At 58.8% G+C, this 22367-nt stretch overlaps 1 protein-coding gene across 3 annotated transcripts in view; it reads right to left on the reverse strand.

The window, feature by feature from the left end:
* Window positions 1-297: 297 nt before the first annotated feature.
* Window positions 298-22367, reverse strand: part of BRF1 (BRF1 RNA polymerase III transcription initiation factor subunit) — a 71673-nt gene continuing 49603 nt past the window's right edge. The window contains exons 6-18 of one of the 3 annotated variants that reach the window (XM_029238951.1): window positions 16749-16898; window positions 15590-15683; window positions 14239-14365; window positions 13861-13900; window positions 13436-13528; window positions 9160-9429; window positions 7518-7576; window positions 6874-6955; window positions 6673-6728; window positions 6066-6322; window positions 2614-2665; window positions 1909-2083; window positions 298-1350 (exon numbers count right to left, since the gene is read on the reverse strand). In XM_029238951.1, coding sequence (XP_029094784.1) covers window positions 1313-1350; window positions 1909-2083; window positions 2614-2665; window positions 6066-6322; window positions 6673-6728; window positions 6874-6955; window positions 7518-7576; window positions 9160-9429; window positions 13436-13528; window positions 13861-13900; window positions 14239-14365; window positions 15590-15683; window positions 16749-16898 — 1493 coding nt within the window. In that variant the 3' untranslated portion in view covers window positions 298-1312. Of the gene's footprint in view, window positions 1351-1908; window positions 2084-2613; window positions 2666-6065; window positions 6323-6672; window positions 6729-6873; window positions 6956-7517; window positions 7580-9159; window positions 9430-13435; window positions 13529-13860; window positions 13901-14238; window positions 14366-15589; window positions 15684-16748; window positions 16899-22367 lie in introns of all 3 variants that reach the window. The other 2 variants (XM_029238950.1, XM_029238949.1) reach the window with 2 other exon arrangements.

Here is a 22367-nt window from a genome sequence, read left to right on the forward strand (position 1 = left end):
TCCGGTCCGGCCCACCATCTGCTCCCTGCGCAGTGCAATGAGCCCCCAGCCCATGAGACTCCTCTAAGAGCCGCTGAAGCCAAGCACGCCCTCCTAGCCCCAAGAGGGGCCCAGGGCCAGGATGGCCCACAGCTGGGAACAATGGCACAGGGACTTCCTGTGAAAGTGGACATGTCACTGATGGTTCCCCATCAGTCAAGGCCAGGAGTGTGGAGCTTGGAGGGCAGGTACCCCTGCCTCAGCCTCACTCCTCCAGGGAGCCAGACAGGGAATTGTAGACCACAGACTCAGTGGGTTTCTGCTTAAGGAACGATCTTTCTGTTTCACCAAGCCAACCCTCCACTCCAGCCTTGCAGGAGCCCTGGAGTCCAGGCTGGCTGCATGGTACAGGCCGAGGGGCACAGCCAATGGCCTCAAAATCCACCCCCCACCCCCGCAAACTCTGATGCACTCCGGGAGGGTGCACTCTAGGAGGGGTCTGCCCTCCCCCCAAGGACACCTCCAGGTAAGCGGTGCCCAAGCCCAGACCAAGAGTGGTCCCTGGGCCTTCCAATGAGGAGGCCTGGCCCGGGAGGCTCTGGGTGGCAGGAACCACCCAGAGCAGGGCTGCCAAGCTCGAGGCCCCTCTGCCGGCTATGCCTCTGTGGATCGCAGCTCAGACAGGAAGCACTTCTGGCTCCCTCACCCAGGCGGCCACGCAGGCTACCCGCGGTGGCTGTGCACGTGTCTGCCGAGTGATGCCGGCTGGCCAAGCAGCCTCTAGGCTCTTGGGTGCAGATCTGTGGGGTCCCCAGGGCTCAGGCAGTGGCAGGGAGATGTGAGCGCCTGGCTGGGGACTTCGGCTGGAGATACACAATCAATTCTGGACCAGCGGGACACAAAGTGCTTCTCAGACATGGCAAGGAGGTGAGGGGCGCAGGGAAGCCAGCTCCACACAGGCGAGGAGGGTCCTGGAGCCCGCCCAGCCCTCCGCGCACTTGGACAAGCGGCTGGGGCTCCCCGTGCCTTAGTTTCCTTCCGTGGGACACGACATTGCCGCCTGCAAGGGTTCTTGGGCCGTGAGACCCACCTCTGACCGGATACAGACAGCTGGTCTGGCTCCCCTTGCTGGGCAGAAACACTCCTCACGTTGCTCAAAACACGGTCACAGCGAACAGCAAGTGCCACAGAGGCCGCGTGTGGCTGTGGAAGAGGGCAGCAGGGCAGGCGGGCCAGCACCCATCTTGTCACCAAGTCTCGGCGCTCACGCCTGTGAGCTGGCCCCAGAGGCCCATCTGACCCCTCAGGACACTGCCGGCAGCAAGGTCACGCCTCAGTAGCCATCGTCATCGTCGCCGTCACAGCCGTAATCTGCAAAGCACAAAAGAGTCACGGACACTGAGGGGTGCCGCGTGGTCAAGCAGCCCAGGCGCCGCACGCTGCACCCGCCACCGCCCACCTCGTGAGCGGCGCCCCAGGCCACGGCCGCCCCAGAGAGGCTCCAGCCCCAGCCCCGCAGGCCACGGCTGTGCGGGCCCCACCACCACTGACGGGGACCACCGCGTCGGTCCCTCCATCTCTGCAGGCCCCGGGGACAAGCGCCCATGCGAGCGGTGCAGAGAGTGGGAACCTTTCTCCTGCTGGACGGACAGCCCAGAGCCCCAAGTCTGCACAGCAAGCAGGTCCTGGCCAGCTCCTTCTAGCAGCCTGGGCCTCAAAACCAATACAGCCAATCGTAAGACGCCAGTTCAAATTCCCTTCCGAGGTGCAGGCAGGGGTCTGTGCCTCCTCTCCGGGAGCCCCCGCCCCGGCCCAGCCGCTTGCGGAGGCTGCTCACCATCGCCGCCCACCATCTGCAGGCAGGGGCCTGTGCCTCCTCTGGGAGCCCCCGCCCCGCCCCGGCCGCTTGCGCTTGCGGAGGCCGCTCACCGTCGCCGCCCACCATCTGCAGGGCGCTGACACAGGGCTCCCCATCTTCCTCGTCGGGGTCCTCCTCGTCCGCGTCCTCCTCTGGGTGGTACGACACTGGCCCACTCTCCACCACAACCGCTGTGGGCCTGACGGGCTCGGCTTCCAGGGAGGGGGGACTCGGGAGCAAGGCCTGCTGGCGAGGGGGTGAGCTGGGGACAGAGCACGGCTCCCAGGCCACCGCAGGGGAGTGCTCTCCGGGGCAGGGTGGACACTCCCCACCCTTCAAGAGTGGTCAGTGAGGACACCCGATCCCCTGAGCCTGCCCCTGCAGCTGCCGTGTGACCCCGCAGGGGCCCTGCCTCTCCCTTTTGTTTCCTAGGCCAGACCAGGACCCCAACAATAAGAAGGGAAGACCCTTGAACCCCAAGACAAGGGAAGAGGGAAGGCCACTGACCACGCTGGACCCTGGGACCTGGGCCTGGCTTCCCACACGGAGGATTGTGATGGCCGTGGGCTGGCACACACCGGTGGCCTCAGGCTTTCAGGCCCCGGGCCGCCCCTGGGCCTCAGGCCTCCCCCTGGCTGGGCTGAGCTGGGCTGGGCTGGGACTGCCGGAGCAGCGGTGCTGGCACTCCCACCCTGACACGCTGCTCACGGACGCGGTGCCGGGCGTCTGCTGTTTCCCAAGGATCCCTGTCCCCCGGCTATGTCCACATAACGCACCTCTCCCACGGCCACCTTCTTAGCTGGCTGCGTCGACACCATCGGCCTCAACCTGGAAGAGAGCACAGCACCGTGGCCTCAGCCCAGGCTGCACCATCGGCCACGAGGACACGGGCCCCGCTGGAAGGCCTGTTCTCTGTTGGCGGCATCTGGCCAGATGTAAAGGATGACGGTGTACTGAGGCTCCCGTGGCACCACCCTGACTGGGTCTTGTCCACCCAGTGGCTGTGCCTGGGCCCTGTCCTGTCACCTCCTCCACCCAGGCCTGGCAGCCCACCCTGCCCCACCCCAGCCCCTGCATTGTCCTTCCCCCGACCCCACCGGCTGGGCAGGTGGCTGGGTGAGTGGGCCGCCCTCTGGGCCTCTTCACGTCTACCCAACAGACATGGCGCAGGCAAGGTTCTTCCCCGGGGCCTGGGTGAGCACTGCACCCATAGGCAGGGCAGGGCCAGGGCGCTGGGGATGGGGGCGCGGGGAGCCAGAAGCAGCCGGAAATCTGGATTTTTGTATGAAAGCTTCTTTTTAAATGTTGGCAGCAAATTCAAAGTTCATTGAAGCCACTCTGCAGGGCGACAGAACGTCCCTCTGGACAGAACCCCCATGTATTCGTCAATACTTGATGAAGGATTAAAAACTAGAATCACACTGCCCTGCCACCCAGGCACTCCAGGTCCCCAGGCCAGCTGTTTTCTGAAGCGGTCCTGGGCCATCTGCTCCCTGCCACCCCCCATACTTCCAGGAGAACGTGTGGAGGCTGCGGGAGACCCCTGTTCAGTCCTCCCACTGGTCCATCCTGAGTTTTCCCTGTTGCTGGAAGAGGAGGAGGGGGAGAGGCACGTTCTAAGACCCAAGCCTGCCCCGCCCCGCCCCTCCCCTCCCCTCCCCTCTCTTCCCAGCCTGAGAGTCTTGGTTGCCCCCTCCAGCCCACCAGGCCCACAGCACCCCCCACAATGGGCTTCTTCTTCCTCCCTCGGACCCTCCAAACACAAAACTCAAGGCGCTTTCTATACAAAACCCACTACAAGGGGCCGGGGGCGCACACCAAGGCTCCCCGGATGCCGCTGACCTGCCTAAGCGTGACGGCAGGACTCCCACGGGAGATGAGGCAGGTCCTCCTCCCAGCCCTGGCCGCAGGAGCCGTCCAGACCCAGGGACCCGCCCACCAGACCTGTGTAGGGTGGCCAGGGCAGGGGCAGAGTCCACACTGCAGCTGCTTCCCTTCAGGGCACAGCTTGAAGGAAGATGGGCGGGGGCAGGGAGGGGGCGCAGGTGATCGAGCTGCACCCATGGCGGCCCCAGCCCCGCACACCCGCTACCCTGGACCCTCCTGGCTATCTGACCCAGCCCTGCTGTGACGTGCCAATGAACGCTGGGCACACGGGGAGTGGACCCCGTAACAGCCTCCGACAGTGGACACCTGACGGCGGGGGTCTGGCCCGTCAGGCCAGGTCTGGGCAGCCCGCCCCGTGAGGGCGTTGGAAGCAGTGGCTCTGGGGTCTCACAGGAAGCCCTCATTCTACACGGTCTGGGGCTGCAGCCTGGAGAGGACAAGGCGGCAGCTCATGCAAGGCTGTGCCCAAGCTCAGAGGAAGCCCCTCCCACACGGACGGCTCTCCGGGTCCCCACGTGTCACCTGGGGAGACGTGAGCTTGGAGCCACAGCCGTAACAACCCGAGGCCCAGCAGAGAAGTCCAGAGTCCCCAGAACCCAGGAGGCGGGAGCCAGTGGCGCGCTCCCTACCGACCGAGGGCCAGCCTGGCTGGGAGAGTGCGCCATCAGCGGATGGGGTGAGAGCGGCTCCTGACGTGAGGGCCGGCAGGAGGTGGGTCTGGGTCTCGGGCCCTCCTCTCAAGGAGCGTCCGGCAGCCGTCCACACACGGTCCTGCGGGCAGCCGGGTGACTGGCTGGGCCTCTCAGGGGGGTCTGCGAGCACTTGGGGACACGCTCCTCCCTTCAGCCCACAGCCCCAGCCAGCCGGTGGCCTGGAGGACCCATGGCTGCCCCACAGGGCCACTGCCCCACCACTTTTGCAAATGCACTGCGGGCATCAGCCACCAAAATGCTCACGGCTGGACGGCGAACACCATGTCCACGAAGGAACGGCCGGACTGTGCGATGGGGCTCGGCCACAGCACCTTCCATTGACAAACACAGGCTGAGCCTGAGCTCTGGGAAAGCAGCCCCCCTCACCCCCGTGCATGGTGATGGGAGCAGGGGATGCCGAGCTTGGGGGTGAGGCGCCCCCTTGCCAAAGGGCAGGCTGAACAGGACAAGGCTGCCTGCCACGACCCGGGAGCACATGCAGCGGCCACACCGCGTCCAGGTCGGGGGGTGGGGGGTGGGCGCTTCCCAGGCTCCAGGAGAGCGGGGGCGGGCCTCCCGCAGTGCCCGCTCTCGTGCCTGTCATCAGAAGGGAGCACGGGGGGGCTTCCCTGGTGGCGCAGTGGTTGAGAGTCCGCCTGCCGATGCAGGGGACGCAGGTTCGTGCCCCGGTCCGGGAAGATCCCACATGCCGCGGAGCGGCTGGGCCCGTGAGCCATGGCCGCTGGGCCTGCCCGTCCGCTGCCTGTGCTCCGCAACGGGAGAGGCCACAATAGTGAGAGGCCCGCGTACCGCAAAAAAAAAAAAAAAAAAAGGGAGCACGGAGACACCCAACAGGACCAGGACCAGCTGTCCAGACACTGACAGGCTGTACTGGGTGCTTGGGGACTTGGGGGCATGGGGACTCGAGGAACAAGGAAGTGGGATCACCAAATTACAGAAAAAGTGTCGCAAAAACTGCGAAAAATGATTACTCCCACTTTAGAGAACAGAAATGCAAATCAGAACATCTTTACTTCTCAGATGAGTCAGCACTAGAAAACGGTAGCGACAGAGGAGAGGGGGTGGGGTGGTGGGAGTGCAGCCCCACAGGGCCCTCCCCTCTGGAATCCCCCTCGAGCACAGCCTGGAGCCAGGCTGCAGGCACAACGACCAGCCTGGGCCATTCGGCAGGGGCTCTCGGCCTGGGGCGAGGGGCACTGCAGAGCTGCCAGGACCTGGCTCCACAGCGGGGGGGGGGGGGGTGTGTGTGGCCCCACCAGCCGCCATCAGGAGGGCCCTGTGGTCGAGCTCGTATTTTCCCCACCCTACCCCACTTGCCCCATCAGTGGTTTGCTCTCCCTCGGCAGAGAGAGCAGGGGGATGGGGGACGGGCAGGCAGTGTGCAGAGCAAGGCGGGGGCCCTACCGGGAGAACGGACCCCTGGGGTGGAGAATGGGCCCGGCCCACAAGTCTCTTCAAACAGAACAGATCCCAATGCAGCAGGACCCCTTCCAGGGCTGAAACCCTGCTCAGCTCCTGGCCAGGGCAGCGGGGGCCACGCTGGACACAGACACTGGTTCCCAGCACACACGTGGGGAATGCCCCGCAGCCCCGCGCCCACCCGACACCCAGCCCGCCTGGCATGGTACCTTTTCCCCACGCTGGCCACGGGATCAGCCCCGCTCCTCCTGGCTGGCGTTTTCCGCCGAGACAGCTTCCTGGCGCCAGCCCTCTCCTGAGGCCGGGCGTCCTCCCTGTGTGGGCTGCCCCCGCCCTTGCTGTCGAGGTCCCGGAGCACGCTGTAGTTGATCTTGCTGGAGATCTTCTTCTGCTCCAGCATCTTCTCGATGGCCTCCCCAGCCGTGCTAGCCTGGATCGGCTCCCGTCGCTTGCAAGACTTCTTGGGCTCAATGGAAACACATTACGCTTCCTGTAGGTCTTGGTCCTATGAACCTGCCAGGTGCCACTCAGGACGTGGGAGCGGGGCTCAAACAATCGGGGTCGGCTGGGGAGTCTTACTCTCCCTGGAGAGTGGGGCACCCGGGCAGTCCAGCACTGTAGGGGCCACTGGGCAGCTGCAATCTGCCCACAGCCCACCGTGCAGAGCCCCGGCCAGGCTGGGCCCCAAGCAGGCTTTCCCAGGTCACAGGTCACTGGGGATGGGGGCTGGCCGGGCGTCTGCCAGTGGGAGGCCAGCACAGCGCAGGGTGAGTGGCCAGGAGCTCTCAGGTCCCTGAGGAAGAGGCCGCGCCCTACCTTGTGCTCCTTGTAGATGCCGAGCTCCCTCTCCTTCGCGATTCTCGCTTCTTTCTCTGAAAGGTCAAGAAGCAGGGTCAGCACGGCTGGCGCCCCAGGGCCCCTGGGCAGGTGGGGGTCCGTGAGGCCCGCGTTCCAGGGCGCCTGGGCGGGTGGGGGTGCATGGGGCCCGCGTTCCAGGGCGCCTGGGCGGGCACTCACCCCTCTGCTCCCGCAGGTACTCAGCATTCTCCCGCATCCACAGCTCGGCCTTCACGCGGGCTTCGGCCTCGTTCAGGATGTACTGGGGCAGAGCACAGCATCACAGTCAGAGGGCACACGCAGAGCTCAGCTCTGCCAACGTGCTCCCCTTCATACACACTGGTCAGGAAGCAGGCCTCCGACCCAAGACGGAACGTGTGTGGAGACCCGGCTAACACCTCGGCGCCCTTTACCCTTTCCAGGCCGGCCTGAGGGCCACATCCATGAACCAACCCCGCAGCCAACGCCCCCCGACTCTTGGCAGTTTGCAGTCCCCCTGGGCACGGGAGCCAGGCCAGCCAGAGCGTAGGGACATAGGTCCCGGAGGAGGAACTGAGGTGAGGGCTCAGGACGCCGACTTAAGGACATGCAGGTGGCCTCAAACACAAGGTGATTGGGGACAAATCAGGGGAAAGGCTTCCCGCCTGCCAGGGAACAAGCACTGCTGGACAAACTGCTAAGAGCCCGTCCGAACGACGGCAGGCCCAGGGGGATATGGAGCTGTGCCCCCAGCCCACAGGAGCTTCCCAATGGGGCGCAGCCTGGCACCCCACGGACCCCAACCAGCACCCCCGGAAAGGCCACTGAGAGCTCACGGCGCTTACCCTGTCAATCTCGAGGTCATCAATGCCGCTGAGGTCTAGCTCACCGTCCCCGGAAGCATCTTCTAAAGGGAAGCAGAGCCTGGCGTTTAGGGCCGACGTCCAGTTAAATGAGCGCATACATCACCTGGGCCATCTCAGGACTCCGGGGTGCGGCCAAGGGCTTCTAGCACCCGCTTCCTCCCAGCCACCGGCCGGTCCCGGCCCCACTCCTGCGAGTGCGGGGCACAGGCTGAGGCGACACCCCAGCACCTTGCGGAGGAGGCGCGATGCTAACTCGGAAGACCTTCCAGTCCTCACGCTCTCCCGTACAGAGTGCTTTTCAGATCAACAAGCCCAGGAGAGGGGGCCTCGGGGAGCCTTCCGGGACTATGCTCAGGACACCCCCAAAACCTGTCGGCCACCACCCTCCTGCCCCCGCTGGTCAACAGCACAACCTGCACGGCCCAGAAACCGGGGCTGCCCCTCCTGTGGGCCGGCCCTCCCGTGGGCCGCCCTTCCCGTGGGCTGCCCCTCGTCATCCGACGGTTCTCTGCCCCGTCCTGCTGGTTCCAGCCCGACGGGAACCGGGAATGCTCTCCTGCCAGCAGGCTGTCGGGGATGCTCTCCTGTCACGTTGCTGCTCCGCGGCTGAGGCTGGGCGCTCGGACACACCCCCACGCCCCTCTGCGGTCAGCCTTGCTCCCCTTGCTCTGTCAGCTCCAGCCAGCTTGGCCTCTTTCTGTCCAGGTCGCAGTGCCCCCCAGCTGCCTCAGGGCCTTTGCACATGCCCTCTGCTCAGTGCACTGTGGGACCTGCCCCGGGTTCCACTCATACGGCAGCCCCTTTGGGGTACAACCCACATGTACCTAACTGATGGGCTGGGTCTGTGTCACATCCCTCTCCCCTCTAGACCACCATGGCCACCAGGCTAGGCGTATGACCGCCCATCGCCACGCCCAGCCACAGGGCACGGAAGGAACACCTGAGCAGCGTCCCTCTCACAGGGGTTCCTTGCACACAGACGCCAAGCCCTTGGTGCCCAGAAGAGAGGAAGCAGGGCCCACCTTATGGTGAAACTGCGACAAGACCAAACCCACCGCCCTCCTGGAGCTGCCTGCACACCAGGCCCCCCTGGGGGAGGAACAGCTGGGCCCCTGCGCAGGCACCCCGGCACTGCAGGCACTGGAGCCCAGCGAGTGACATCCGTCTGACCAGTGGAGATGCCGCCTTTGGCCGACACTTTCCCACCAGGTTGGGTGCAAAGGTGCGGGCAGGGGATGCCAGTCTGTCCCCGTGGCCCCTCTGTAGCATGGGGCCTCTGCAATGAGGCCTCCCGAGTTGCACAGGGGCAGGAAGGAGCCTCCAGCCACAGTCCCACCAAACTGAGGGCTCTGGTCAGCGGAGGAGGGTCCTGGAGATGCTGACAAGCCCTGTGGCATTCAGGCGTCAGCACAGCTGGGGTCACTGATTGCTCACACAGCCTGCAGCAGAGCTGGCAGTGCCCCTCCCAAGCCCACCCTTCTAGAAGGCCCCTCAGAAGCAGCACCTCCAACTCCCACAGGCAGGCGGGGATGACCCAGACCTGGAAACCCCACCCCACCTGCCCGGAGGAGCCCCCCACCGTCCCTCCCCCCCCCCGCTCCCCCAGTCCCTGGGCACTCACTGGGGTCCCGGCCCTGCGAGCAGATGCACTCTCGGATGGAGTCCGAGATGCCCAGACTGGCCGCAGTGGGCAGAGGGCCGAGCAGGGACTCCAGGGCGGGGGGCCTACCGCCTCCCGCGGGGCCTCCTGCCGCCTCCGAGCTGCCAGGAACGCCTCCACCCAGGAGCTCCTGGTAAAAGTCCTTGTTCAGGTGGCTGGCAGCGGCCTCCAGCTCTTCATCCTCAGCGTCCTCCTCACCAAATAAGCTGGATGCGGTGTCCTCAACGGAGCCTAGGGACACAATTCCACACACCACGTGTTAACCAGCCAGGAAGCCAGAGGGCCCGCCTGGCGAAGAGGAGCGTTTCCGCCCGGCAGCAAAAGGCACTTATTCCAGAAGACGCGCCTCATCCCAAGGGCGCCCAACACCCACCCGCCCGTGACGGGCCTCGGCCCACAGTGCACACGCGACGCACAGGTTCACTCAGAAGCGATCAGCTGTGAGCCTAACGCTAAAACCAGAAACATTCCAGAGAAACAATGGGAAGACAGGTGACTGTGAATTAAACAAAAACTTCTTATACGTGACGTCGAAAGCAGAACCAATAAAGCACTGATAAGTCGGATTTCATCAAAATTGAGAACTCTAGGGCTTCCCTGATGGCACAGTGGTTGAGAATCTGCCTGCCAATGCAGGGGACATGGGTTCAAGCCCTGGTCCGGGAAGATCCCACATGCTGCGGAGCAACGAAGCCCGTGGGCAACAACTACTGAGCCGGCGCTCTAGAGCCCGCGAGCCACAACTACTGAGCCCACGCACCTAGAGCCCATGCTCAGCAGCAAGAGAAGCCCGTGCACCACAACGAAGAGTAGCCCCCGCTCACTGCAACGAGAGAAAGCCCACGTGCAGCAACGAAGATGCAACGCAGCCAAAAATAAATAAATTAATTAAAAAAAAAAAACGAAAAACGAAGACAGTTACACGAATGTTCACAGCAGGTTACGTGCAACAGTCCAAGACTAAAAATAATCCCAGGGTCCTTTCACCCAGGACTGGGTGCACTCGGGGACCACTACTCCACAAAGAGGGCTGATCTAGCGACGGATGGCTCACAACTACACCGAGTGAAAAAGCCAGGGGAGAAACAGGGTACACACTACACGATCCCACGTACGTAAACAACATGCCTAATTTTCAGCGATAGGAGGCAGCTGCACACCGGGGTTGGCACTCGCCAGGCCCTGGGCCTGGAGTACACACCCCCGACCACGCGCACAGCTCCCTCACGCCCACTCGGCCCCTTGCTTGGAAGCCCACGCCATTACCGTGTGTGTCACCAGACATCCCACAAGAGGGCCAGCAGAGGGAGGACATCGGTCGGTCCACTCTGTCCGCCGTGGGGTCCCAGGGCCCAGCGCCCTGCACGCACGCGACACGTCCTCCGCAGGGAAGGACTCGTACCTGCGTCCGTGGCCCGCGTCCTCCTCCACCCCTCCTCCAGCCCAGCCTCCATCCTCACCGCAGAGGAGGGGACGCGGGAGCTGCAGCTTCCTCGCCGGGGCTGGAGGCTCAGGGGCTGTTTGTGAGGCGGCAACGGATCCGAGGAGCAAGACCCGCGGCCAAGGCGGGCCGGGCCTGGCCCTTCCTTCTTGAGACAACGGACGCAACGTGGAGCTGGTCCAGATAACCAAACGCAGGGGCATGGAGGAGGACACGTCCCAGACGGTCTCCCCAGAAGGGAAGCGTGTGAAAAGCTGGAACTGGAGCAGGAGATGAGCGGCACCTCCACAGCGCCCAGTAAGCGCGACGGCGGCCACTGGCAGCTGGGCGCGGGCAGGAGAGCGAGCCCGCATCCTCGCCACAGCTGGGCAGGTGCGAACAGGTGCTGCCCGAGAAACAGAGGACCGAAGAAACCACGTGAAGGACACCACTGGGACAAAAGCCAGAGCTTCCCAAGGTCCAGAGAACAGCAAGCAGAAAGGCACCTGAGCAGACATAAAAGAGCTCACTTCCACTGCTGGAAGAGAAAAAGCTCTCGGGCTGGATCAGAAAGCAGAGCCCAATTCTCTGCTTCTAGAAGAGGAGGACATGGACGGAAGAGGTGGGGCAGGCAGAGCAAAGACCACCAGGCGTGCCCCCAGGCCGCGGAGGGCGCCAGGCACCAAAAATAAGCCAGCCTCAGCTAAAACACGGCGGCCACCTCTGTCTGCAAGAGGACCTCAAAACTGACGACGCGACCAGTGAGACGCCCCGACAGACACAGAGCCCAGCCCAGCTGGACGGGAGCAGAGGGGGCCTCCTCCCAAGCACCACTGGTGTCTCCAACCAGCGCACCTGAGTTGATGGCACAAGCGAGGGACAGCGCCAGCAGCACACCCGGCCACAACGCAGTACGTGTGGAAGTTAACAACAAAATCAGAAAGCAAAAGCCCCCGCCCCAACTCTTAACTCCCTCACTTGACTCTTAGCACCAAAGACCAATGTACTCCGCGAATGTGAGTGGCGCGAAGCGTCTGGTGCCAGGACAGCGGGTCGCAGCTCTAACGACGCTCGGGCCCTGCCCTGCATGCGTGCGTCAGAGGGAACCAGCCGGGCAGCAACCTCAGTTTAGAGCAAGGAGAGAAGCTGTGAGGAGGACAGAGCAGAGGGAAGCGGAAATCACCAACAGTGTACAGGAAGGCAGCAGGACTCATAAATCAATGCAAGAGCTGGTTGAATGGGAAATCAACAACCTAGCTAGGTTAAAAAAAAACCAAAAAGAACACAGAAACAAACTATGCAGAATAAAAAAGGATAAAAATGAAAACAACCAGAGAAACAATAAAGTCAAAAGTATCGTAAGATACAAGTTTGTCCAAATCTGTGCCTGGATGGGGCGCCGTGGCAGCCTGAGAACAGAGAGGCACACCGTCTGGCCAGGCAAGGCCTTCCCAGAGCCACGGGACACTGTGGAAATGACGGATCACATTCATTGACCCAGGAAAACCCTGTGTTCCTCTCTGCAGACCCTGCAGACATCAGAAACACTCTCCGACGGCTGAGATAGGACGGTTCAGTGAAAACGGCGGTGGGTGTTTCCTTTACAGGACAACGTGGTATTTCAGCCCAAAGCGTGTAGTGTGTGTCCCGGGCAGCACAGAGGCCTTGCAGGAAAGCCGGATGACGTGCCCGTTGTCACAGGCAAGACTCAGCATGGTCTTTAAGGGTCAAGCAATGGACTAGGCAAGAGCTAGAAAGGAGGGGCCTAAAAATCGTGAAGGGCAGTAAAACACCACTATCTGTAGACGACCTAACTCACCAATTACTTGAATGATCCAATGATGAACTGAGAAGTACTAAGAGCAGTAACAGAGTCCCTAACGTACAGGAGCACGAAAGCAGCACCTAGAAATCAGCATCTTCCACAAACACAGCAGAGACGCCACTTATGGCAGCAACAGAGAAGGCAGTGCAGCTGGGACCCAAAGCACCTGACGCAAGGCCTCAGACTCAGAAGAAAACCCCCAGGAGGGAGACACCCCACTCTCGCTCTCGGAGGGAGGGGGCGCCAACCTGCCCCAGGTGATCGACAGAGTGGAGAGCTGGGCTGGCGCAGGCAGCGGCCAGGATGACTCTAAAGATCGGACAAGAAAGTGAACAAGGGCAGCTACAAACCCCAGGGAAGAGGCGGTGAGCAGGTGCTCGCCTTCCAGACTGGATGACTGATGGAACCGACGCTTACTCAGCACCCGTCCCTGTCCTGTGAGCCAGAGAGGGGGTGGGAGGGCGCCGGCCGCGGACCTGCAGCGTGTGAGCAGAGGGGGCGCCCCGAACCAGCCGGGGTGTCCCTGGAGCACGGCAAGGGAGGCAACGTGGGAGAAATGAAAACCACACATGCACAAAGAGATCTGTCCGAGGGGGCTCACAGCAGCTTCGCGAGGCCCCAAACCAGAAACGGGGGTGCGCAAGAGCTGCGATGGGACGCAGGGAGAGGCGGCAGCAGGGAGGGCTGTGTGGGCCGCGGCCACGGGCACAGGGCGAGCTCTTTCCCACAGGCAGCGTCTGCCAATGAGTGAGTACCCTGAGGACAACGGGGACAGGAGACTGGTCCAGAAGACTCGGCTGCCCCGGAGCTGCTGGGGGCAGGGTGGCTCGGGGTGTCCTGGGAGCAGCTGACGCCCAGCTTGGCGCGTGGAGGCCTGGGGCGGGGGTGGAGCCAAGAGACAGGACGCACGGCCACGGTGGGGGCGGCAGGAGGGGCAGGTGCCGGACATGGGTGAACCGAGCCAGCGGGCGAGGAGACGTGGCTGGACTCACCATCTTTTGTCAGGCTGGCAAGGGCCCCCTTTGCCTTTGGCCGGCTGTTTTCTAGTTCAATCTCAATTGCGTCCTGATAGCTGGATATTTCACCTGAAGCAATAAATTAACAGCAAAATGTAAGCACAGGGGACTTCCCTGGTGGTCCAGTGGCTAAGACTCTGCGCTCCCAGTGCAGGGGGCCCGGGTTCGATCCCTGGTCAGGGAACTAGATCCCACATGCGTGACTCAACTAAGGAGCCCGTGAGCCACAACTAAGGAGCCCGTGAGCCACAGCTAAGGAGCCTGTCTACCACAACGAAGACCCAGTGGAACCAAACAAAGAAACAAATAAATAAATAAAATGTTTTTTTTTTAAAAAAGCAAGCACACAGTCCGTTCCTGTAAGGACCTGAAGCACCCGTACATTAAGATGGGCTGGTTACCTTCCACCTCCTCCAGCTGTTTTGACAGGACCTGTTCCAGCTGAAAAGGCAGAGAACGAATGCATTTAATGAGAGGAGCGAGAGCGGTGCCTGCCAGTACCCGGAGGCCTCTTGACCCCAACGCAGGTCCCCAGCCTGACAAGAGGGACTCGGGCTTCAGGCCCCCAGAGACATGAGCACCAGGGCCCTCAGGGAGGCGGTTTGCCCCGGAAACTGTATGGGATGCACTGAAGGGGGTCTGGGGAGACCCTCAGCAGATGAGATGGCTCCGGGCCCAGGAGGGACTGCACTCAGTGTGGTGCACCCTGGCCCCCCCTTCAGTCTTCGTAGCTAAGCCACTGTTGTGAAGGAAGAGCAGGAAACGGGCGTGCGGCCCACCTGCTTCATCCGCAGCTTCCTCTGCCCGGCTGTGTACGACGGGGGGTCGCACTCCTCTTCCAGGTCGACCTTCATGAACTCGTCCACAGTCAGCTGACTGGTGGGGGTATCTTCAAACTCCGTGAGCCTGAAACAGACGCTTGAAAGGGAAGATGGTGCCCGAGAACAGCGCTCAAACCAGCACCCAGGGCTTCCCTGCTGGCAAAGGGGCTGGGAATCCACCTGCCAACGCAGGGGACACGGGTTCGAGCCCTGGTCCAGGAAGATCCCACATGCCGCGGAGTCACTAAGCCCGCGAGCCACAACTACTGAGCCCGCGTGCCACAACTACTAAAGCCCACACGCCTAGAGCCCGCGCCCACACGCCTAGAGCCCGCGCTCCGCAACAAGACAAGCCACCGCGATGAGAAGCCTGCGCACCGCAACGAAGAGTAGCCCCCATTTGCAGCAACTAGCAAAAGCCCACGTGCAGCAAAGATCCAACGCAGCCAAAAAATAAATAAAACAAATTTATAAAAACCCAGCACCCCGTTTACAAAACAGTCCCTCAGGGGTGCTGGTTCCCAGGCCCAGCACCCTGCCACACACAGCTGTGAGCACAGGCCCGGGGGCTGTCCGGCAGCCTCTCAGCCCCTACTCTATCCTGCCGATAGCTTGGGCCCCAGGGAGAAAAAGGCATGGCACCCTCATTGCTCCCACAGGTAGACTCAAGAAGGCCCCAGAAGGAAGGAGGCCGAGCCACGGGTCCCAGGCAGGCAGGGCTCCTGCACTGCAGTGTGCCCGGCCATAATTAATTCTTGTCCGTTTCCTACATTTTATACAATCTTCAAAATGTTCAACAGAAAAATTTTTAAAGAGAACCAGAGTTCAAATAAGCAAAATAAATTTCCCTCTGCCTTTGAAAACTGCCACAGGATATGATCTCAGTTGAAAGACAGCCATCAAGAGCTCCAGACTCAGGGTAAATACCCTGTGCTGATGGCTGTGCCAGCGACTCTGGGCCGGTGACTCTCTCGTCACAGTCCACGTGGAGCTCCGCTGGAGCTGCCGTAATGACCCTGTGAACACGGTACCCAAAGCAGGGGCTCGCCCGACCACTCCGTTACAGGGACACAGTGGTCCTCTGCTTGAGCCTGGCTTCCCCCAGAGAGACCAGTCACTCAGGCTGCACCAGCCAGGACACAGGCGAGGCCACTCTCAGTACCTGTTTCCTGACCTCTGAGTCAGGGTGACTTTTCAAACCACTGTCCACCTCAACACAGGGTGGAAGAAAGGGGCCACCACTTGGACGGACTGAGACGCTGTGCAGGGAAGCCTGGCCAAGCCCCCGGCTGCGACAAGAGCGACCCACCTCTTGCGCAGCGTGGATTCGCACACCTTGACCACGCTGATGACCTCTTTGACGGTTCTCCGGAAATCGTGCATCCTGGCTGCAACTAGAAGTGCTGGAAAGGAACACAATGGAGAATTCAGAAACAGGGTGCTCCTGTCCAAACCAGGACCGATCCCGTGCGCAGAGGGCTGATGACCCCCTAGTGCGACCAGCTGGAAAGACAGTGCCAGAGGGTGCTCTGGGAGCCCCTGGGGCGACACCGTCCTCCTCACCTTACTGTGGGCAGTGCTGCACGGTCTGCACGACTGTCAGAACACCTAAGATCCACCAACCGCTTTGCAGGCAATTATACAATAATTTTTAAAAACGTAAGAAGTACTGCACATTCCTTTTTTAAACGCGAGAAAAATTAAAATACACTTTTTGAGAACTTTTGTGTAAACCTCTCAAAGCAAACAAACGAGTGAACTCTGAGGTGACCTGTGTGGGAAACGCTGGCTGGTGATGGACAAGCCAGGGATCGGGGAGAGAGGGAGTGGGCCCGGGTGTGCTGTGCTGGTGATCATAACTGGCTGGACCCTAGGAGAGGCCCAGATTCTGGACTGCAAACTCGGGAGTTGGGCTTAGAGATGGAAAATGCATCTCAGGAAGCACTGATCCTGCTGGCTGCTGAGCGCTCTGGAAAGGAGTGGACTCGACCTTGTGGGCCAAGGTAAGAGGCTAAGAGGAAGGGTAACAGCCCTCCTGGGGAGGGGCTCCAGGTCCAGGGAGCATCAGGAACAGAGCAGGAGGGCCGTCTGTGGGCTGCTGCCACCTGGAGGGGAGATGAGACAACTGTCCTTTGGGGAACGGGGAGCTAGCCCGAAAGCCCGGGGTGCCCTCTGCAGCAATGACCCAGCACGGCTGCACCTCAACATTCAAGCCTGGGGTCAAGGCCAGGAAGCCTGGCAGCCCGCTTGGCCTCTGAGGGTCCTGCCTGCTCCCCAAGACGGAGGGGAGGCCAACAGGAAGCAGGTGGAAGTCCCCGAGGGCCGGGTGAGGGCCGGGCAAGCGAGGCCAGCAGGCAGCCCTGGAGACAGCCCACTACCTACCGGCTCGGCCTGCCGAAGAGTCGGGACAGAAAGCACCCGCACGCTGGCAGCGGGACGCAGCCAGCGCGACTCCGAGACCGCCTTACCTGCCCCACAGAGGCCCGAAGGGCGCCGGCCCGTGTGCATCCAGTCCCTCTTCATCCTCTGCAGGAGCCTCAGGGCCGTCATGGACACCTCGTGGTTCTTGTCACCGAACTCCAGCAGGTGGGCGAAGCGCGGGATGTACAGGCAGGGGTCTGCGGAAGACACGCACCTCAGCCAGCCGTACGCGCCCTGGGACAGGAGTGTGCAGTGCCAGGAGGCCCTGCGGTGCATGTGCTCCACATCTGGCAGCACACGGAAACCCACCTGGTGCGACAGGTGCTCCCCCGCCCCGCCCACCCTCAGGCCACCCTCCCTGTCCTTCCACCGCACAGGCTCCCCAGGGCCCCTTTCCTCCGACACGAGCCCCCCTCCTGGACACGCAGCCTCCTGGAGCAGCTGTAGACACTGCGGCCAGGTGGCTGCTGCACCCAGAGTGGAGCCGGTGGGCAGGACGTGCGTGCCCTGCCACGTGACATGGGGGCCCCAAGCCTGCGTACACATCGCACACGCTCCTGCAGACACATACACAAAACCCGGCTGCTTAATTTGGCATTTTGTGGACTGCTGTGAGTCAGCCAATTTTTTACGTACTTATTTTCTGCACTTACTTTTGTGTAATGCCAGCTTATATCGTCTGCCCTCCTGTCTACGGGCATGTGCACCTCTTCAGATGAACACGTCTCTCACTAAGGGAGCGTCAGCCCGGCTCAGGAGGGACCAGAGCCGCCTGCACACACACCCTCTCCCTCCTTACCAGCACTCCCTCACGCAGCTTTGGGCTAGAAGCTTCACAGAGCGGGCAAAAACCACCAAGTAATTTACTCAATTCAGCTAAGCGTCTGGATTGCCATAGGCAACTGAAGGAACCCTACAGAGCTCTATGACAGAGAATAGCGGGGCGAGACCTCCTTTGGACAAGATCATCCAGGAAGGTTGTGCTCAGGGGGCCGTGGCGGAGGCCCGAGGAGGGGGTTCCAGGAGGGGACGGGTTGGCCCGGAAGCAGGTGTGTACAGGCGGACGGAGGAGGATGAAGGGCAGGTCGGGAAGACCCTGGGAGGCACAGGACGGAAGGGAACTGGTCAGCTCATCTCTGACACCCCCAACAGCAGCGCAAGCAGGTGTGTCAGAGACCCCAGCTGTTTGCCAACACCCAGCACCGACCTTCTGGGCCCCAGCCTGCCCACTTCTCCTGGCCTCCCTACATCTACAGGGCATTCATGACTGAGCTCTGGTCCCTGGAAGCCCCATAGATCCTACGAGCACCTCTTCCATCCCTGCCGGCCTTGGCTCACATACAGGACCCAGGGAAGGTTTCTGAGGCCACAGCGATTGGCAGCCGCCCCTGAAGCATCCTGGGTCGCCCGGGACTGCATGGATTCAGGCGGACAATGCCCTGCACTGACCGAGGAGGCTGTGGTGGCGTAGGGAGCGGAGCAGTGCCTCTTGGTTGCCTTATGCCAGCCGGACCCTAACAGCCACCCAGCTCAGCCCAACCAACACAGTGTGGAAATTAATAAGGGCAACCTCGAGTAAAACGGAGGCAGGAAGTCCTGAAGGTGGCGCTCCCACACCGGGCCCTCCTTCCCAGCTTGCTTTGCGCTTCTGGGCTGGAATAAGCTGGTGCGCTACCCGGGAAGAGGAAAGAAGATTTTCTCCCGGCCCAGCAACAGCCCAGCCTATGAGAAACCGCCACACCCTCAACTCTCACTTTCCTCCAATGGAGACTGGAAAACTTTCAAAGCAGCCCTGCCCAACTTCCTCCCCGCCCCCCCCGCCCCCCAATAAAGGAAGGCTCCTCTCCATTGTTGCAGGACTTGCTTGTGGTTTGCCATAGCTTGCGGGTCCCGAACTGCAATTCCCCTGCCTCTCCCGAGTAAACTCACGTTGCTGGTAACGTAACTGGCTGTTTTAGGTTGACAACAGGCAGCTACTACCACTTAACCCCCTTTTCAGAGACGACAAGGTGGCCAAGATGGGGCAGAGTCAGTTGAGCCTAGGCAGTCTGGAGCTACACCTACTTCCACTGTGGGTGTTTTGGGTTGGTTTGGGGTTTTGGGGGGTTATTTGGTGGCTTAAGATATTATTGGGAGAAAACATATTTTAAAAATATAATTGCTAAGGTTTCTAATTATTTACAATAAAACAAAACCCATCAGAACTGGGGATTAAATTAAAAGCACATTAAAAGATCTCATCCTGATTTGGGTGGAACTTCGACGCTGATTAGTTCTTGAAATAGAAAACTGTAGTACTGGTAAAAATTTCAAGGCAAACATGCCAGCAGTCTGGGATAGGTGTGGAATGGACTGGGGCATTTAAAGTAGGGAGAAGAAAAAAAAAACTAGGAGAAAACAACAAACCACAAGTATAGATCACACAATGTAAGTTAAATTCCCTAATCAGCTTGCACAAAAGCGCTAAAACCAGGATATGGTATTTACAAGAGACACTCAAAAATAATGCAAAAAGGTGAAGATCAAAAGGCTATGCTGGGACCCATGAAGCAGTTCACCAGGAGAAAAAGGGCAGCTGTGAAGGGAGCAGCAACACGGGACTCAGGGCAAGGGATCACTGAAAGGGACACAGATGAATGTTTCTTATGATGGAAAGGACAAGATAATCTTAAAGAAGACAGAACAGTCACAAATCTGCAGACACACCGGGAAAGAGAAAGCATTAAATAAAGCAAAAAGTGTTGGAAACAGAAATTTCCACACTTGATATGAGATTTTAACATAACCACAACGATATGAGATTTTTAACACAATTCCCTCAAATTTGACAGACTGGCTTAGCGGAAAAAAAAAAGACCAAATGGGGAACTGGATGCCATCACCATAGGCTCAATTTAACAAATATGTTTTAAAGTCAGTACCTTACAAAAAGTAATCATTCTTTTCCAAAGTCTGTGGAACAGTTATGAAAATTGACCGTGTATTAAAGAACAAAGAAACCCTCCCTACATCCCAGAGAACAGAAATATCACAGGACGTGCCCTTTGACCTCAAGGGCAAGAAAACTAAAAATTAGCAAGACAAGGGTACACAGCCCCCTCACCTCCAGACAAACTGTTAGGAAATTAAAGAACAATTTTCTAGGTAACTTAATAGACTTAAGTGCTTAGGTAAGGACAAAATAATGAACTAAGTAGTTAAATAAAAAACTGACAAAGTGAAATATTTAAAACACGCAAAAAAGAAGACTTAAATAGACATTTCTCCAAATACGATATAGAGATGTCCAACTGGCACATGAGAAACTGCTCAACATCACTAATTATTACAGAAATGAAAATCAAAACTCCAACGAGGTACCACTTCATAACAGTCAAAATGGCCATCAACAAAAAAAACTTTACAAATAATAAATGCTGGAGAGGGTATAGAGAAAAGGGAACCTGGAACCCTCCTACCCTGTTGGTAGGAATGTAAATTGGTACAGCCACTATGGAGAACAGTACGGAGGGTCCTTAAAAAACTACAAATAGAACTACCATGTGACCCAGCACTCACAATCCTGTGCATGTATCAGGAAAAGACACGTGCACCTCAACGTCCACAGCAGCACTATTCACAGTAGCGAAGATGTCCATTGAGAGACGAGTGGATGAAGATGTGGTACACAGATACAATGGAATATTACTCAGCCATAAAAAAGAAAAAGAGACTTCCCTGGTGGCACAGTGGTTAAGAATCCACCTGCCAATGCAGGGGCATGGGTTCGATCTCTGGTCTGGGAGGATCCCACATGCCACGGAGCAGCTAAGCCCGTGCGCCACAATTACTGAGCCGGCGCTCTAGAGCCTGTGAGCCACAACTACTGAGCCCATGTGATGCAACTACTGAAGCCCACGCGCCTAGAGCCCGTGCTCCGCAACAAGAGAAGCCACCGCAATGAGAAGCCCCTGCTCCCGCAGCTAGAGAAAGCCCGTGCGCAGCAATGAAGACCCAATGCAGCCAAAAATCTTTTTTAAAAGAAGGAAATAATGCCACTTGCAGCAACACGGATGGACGTAGACATTATCATACTAAGTGAAGTAAACCAGAAAAAGACAAACACCATATGATGTTGCTTATATGTGGAATATTAAAAAAACAAAAGAGATACAAACCAACTTATTTACAAAACAGAAAGAGGCTCACAGCCATAGAAAACTTATGGTTACCAAAGGGGAAGGGGCGGGGGATGGATAAATTAGGAGGTGGGGATTAACACATATACACCATTATATATAAAATAGATAACCAGTAAGGACCTACTATAAAACACAGGAAACTATACTCAATATTTTGTAATAGCCTATAAGGGAAAATAATCTGAAAAAGTACACATATATATGTATATACATATGTATCTATATATAATTGAATCAAGGTGCTGTACACCTGAAACTAACATGATATTGTAAATAACTATACTTCAAAAAAAGCTAACTAAAAAGATTACATGAGTGTTGCAAAGCGGGCTAAAAAAGGGGAAATGGAAATATTATTTCTAAAGCCAAATGAAACATTAAAAAAAAAGGTTAAAAACCTCCATCTTAAGAAAAAAAATTAATACAGGAAAAAAGGAGTAATAAAGAAAAGTAAATGTATAAGTAAATTACTTTCACCAGGAAAAGAATTTTAGAAGATAAAGCCAAAAACACTATGGTGCTGGTACAAAGACAGATATGTAGAGCAATGGGACAGAATAGAGAGCTCAGAAACAAACTCACACATGCACAGTCACATGATCTCTGATAAGGGTGCCAGGAAGGACTACACAATGGGGACAGGGTAACGTCTTCAACAAATGGTGCTGGGAAAACTGGACACCCACATACAAGAGAAAAAAGATGGACCGTTATCTCACACATCATATACAAAACTCAACTCCAAATGAATTAAAGACCTAACCGTACGACAAGAAACTGTAAAACTCCTACAAGAAAACGTCGGGGAAGAGCATGACATTGGAATGTGCAATGACTTCTTGAATATGACACCAAAAGTACAGGCAACAAAAGCAAAAACAGACAAATGGGACTATACCAAACTTAAAACCCTCTGTGCAGCAAAGGAAACAGTCAACAGAGTGAAAAATGCCACCTACAAAATGGGAGGAAGTATTTGCAAATCATGCATCCGGTAAGGGATAAATCTCCAGAATATGCAAAGAACGCCTAAATCTCAGCAATGACAAAACCAACCCGATTCAAAAGGAGGCAAAGGAGTCCAAGAGACTTCTCTCCAGAGACACAGAGGTGACCAACAAGCACCTGACGCGGTGCTCCACATCACTGACCGTGAGGGACTCAAACCCACCGTGAGACAGCACCTCACCTGTTAGTTAGGACGGCCGCCCAGGGGGTCGTCTCTCCGGGAGTTCATCCCGTCCCTTCCGCCCCTGATAGTCCCACGGACTCCGGACCGCACAGGGTTGGCCTCGAAGAGGGGCAGCCCCTACGTCGGACCTCGGACCACGCCAAGATCACCAAAGCCGCCGCCGGCCGTCCCGCCGCGGGCACGCGCCCACACGGTCCCTCCCGCATCTCCGCGGCCGGATTCCAGCAAGCGCCCGCGCGGGGCGGGGCGGGGCGGGGCGGGGCGGGGCGGGGCAAGGCGGGGCGGGGCAAGGC

This window comes from Monodon monoceros, unplaced genomic scaffold (genome assembly GCF_005190385.1).
Source record: "Monodon monoceros isolate NGI ecotype Baffin Bay Population unplaced genomic scaffold, NGI_Narwhal_1 Super_Scaffold_21, whole genome shotgun sequence".
NCBI lineage: Eukaryota > Metazoa > Chordata > Mammalia > Artiodactyla > Monodontidae > Monodon > Monodon monoceros.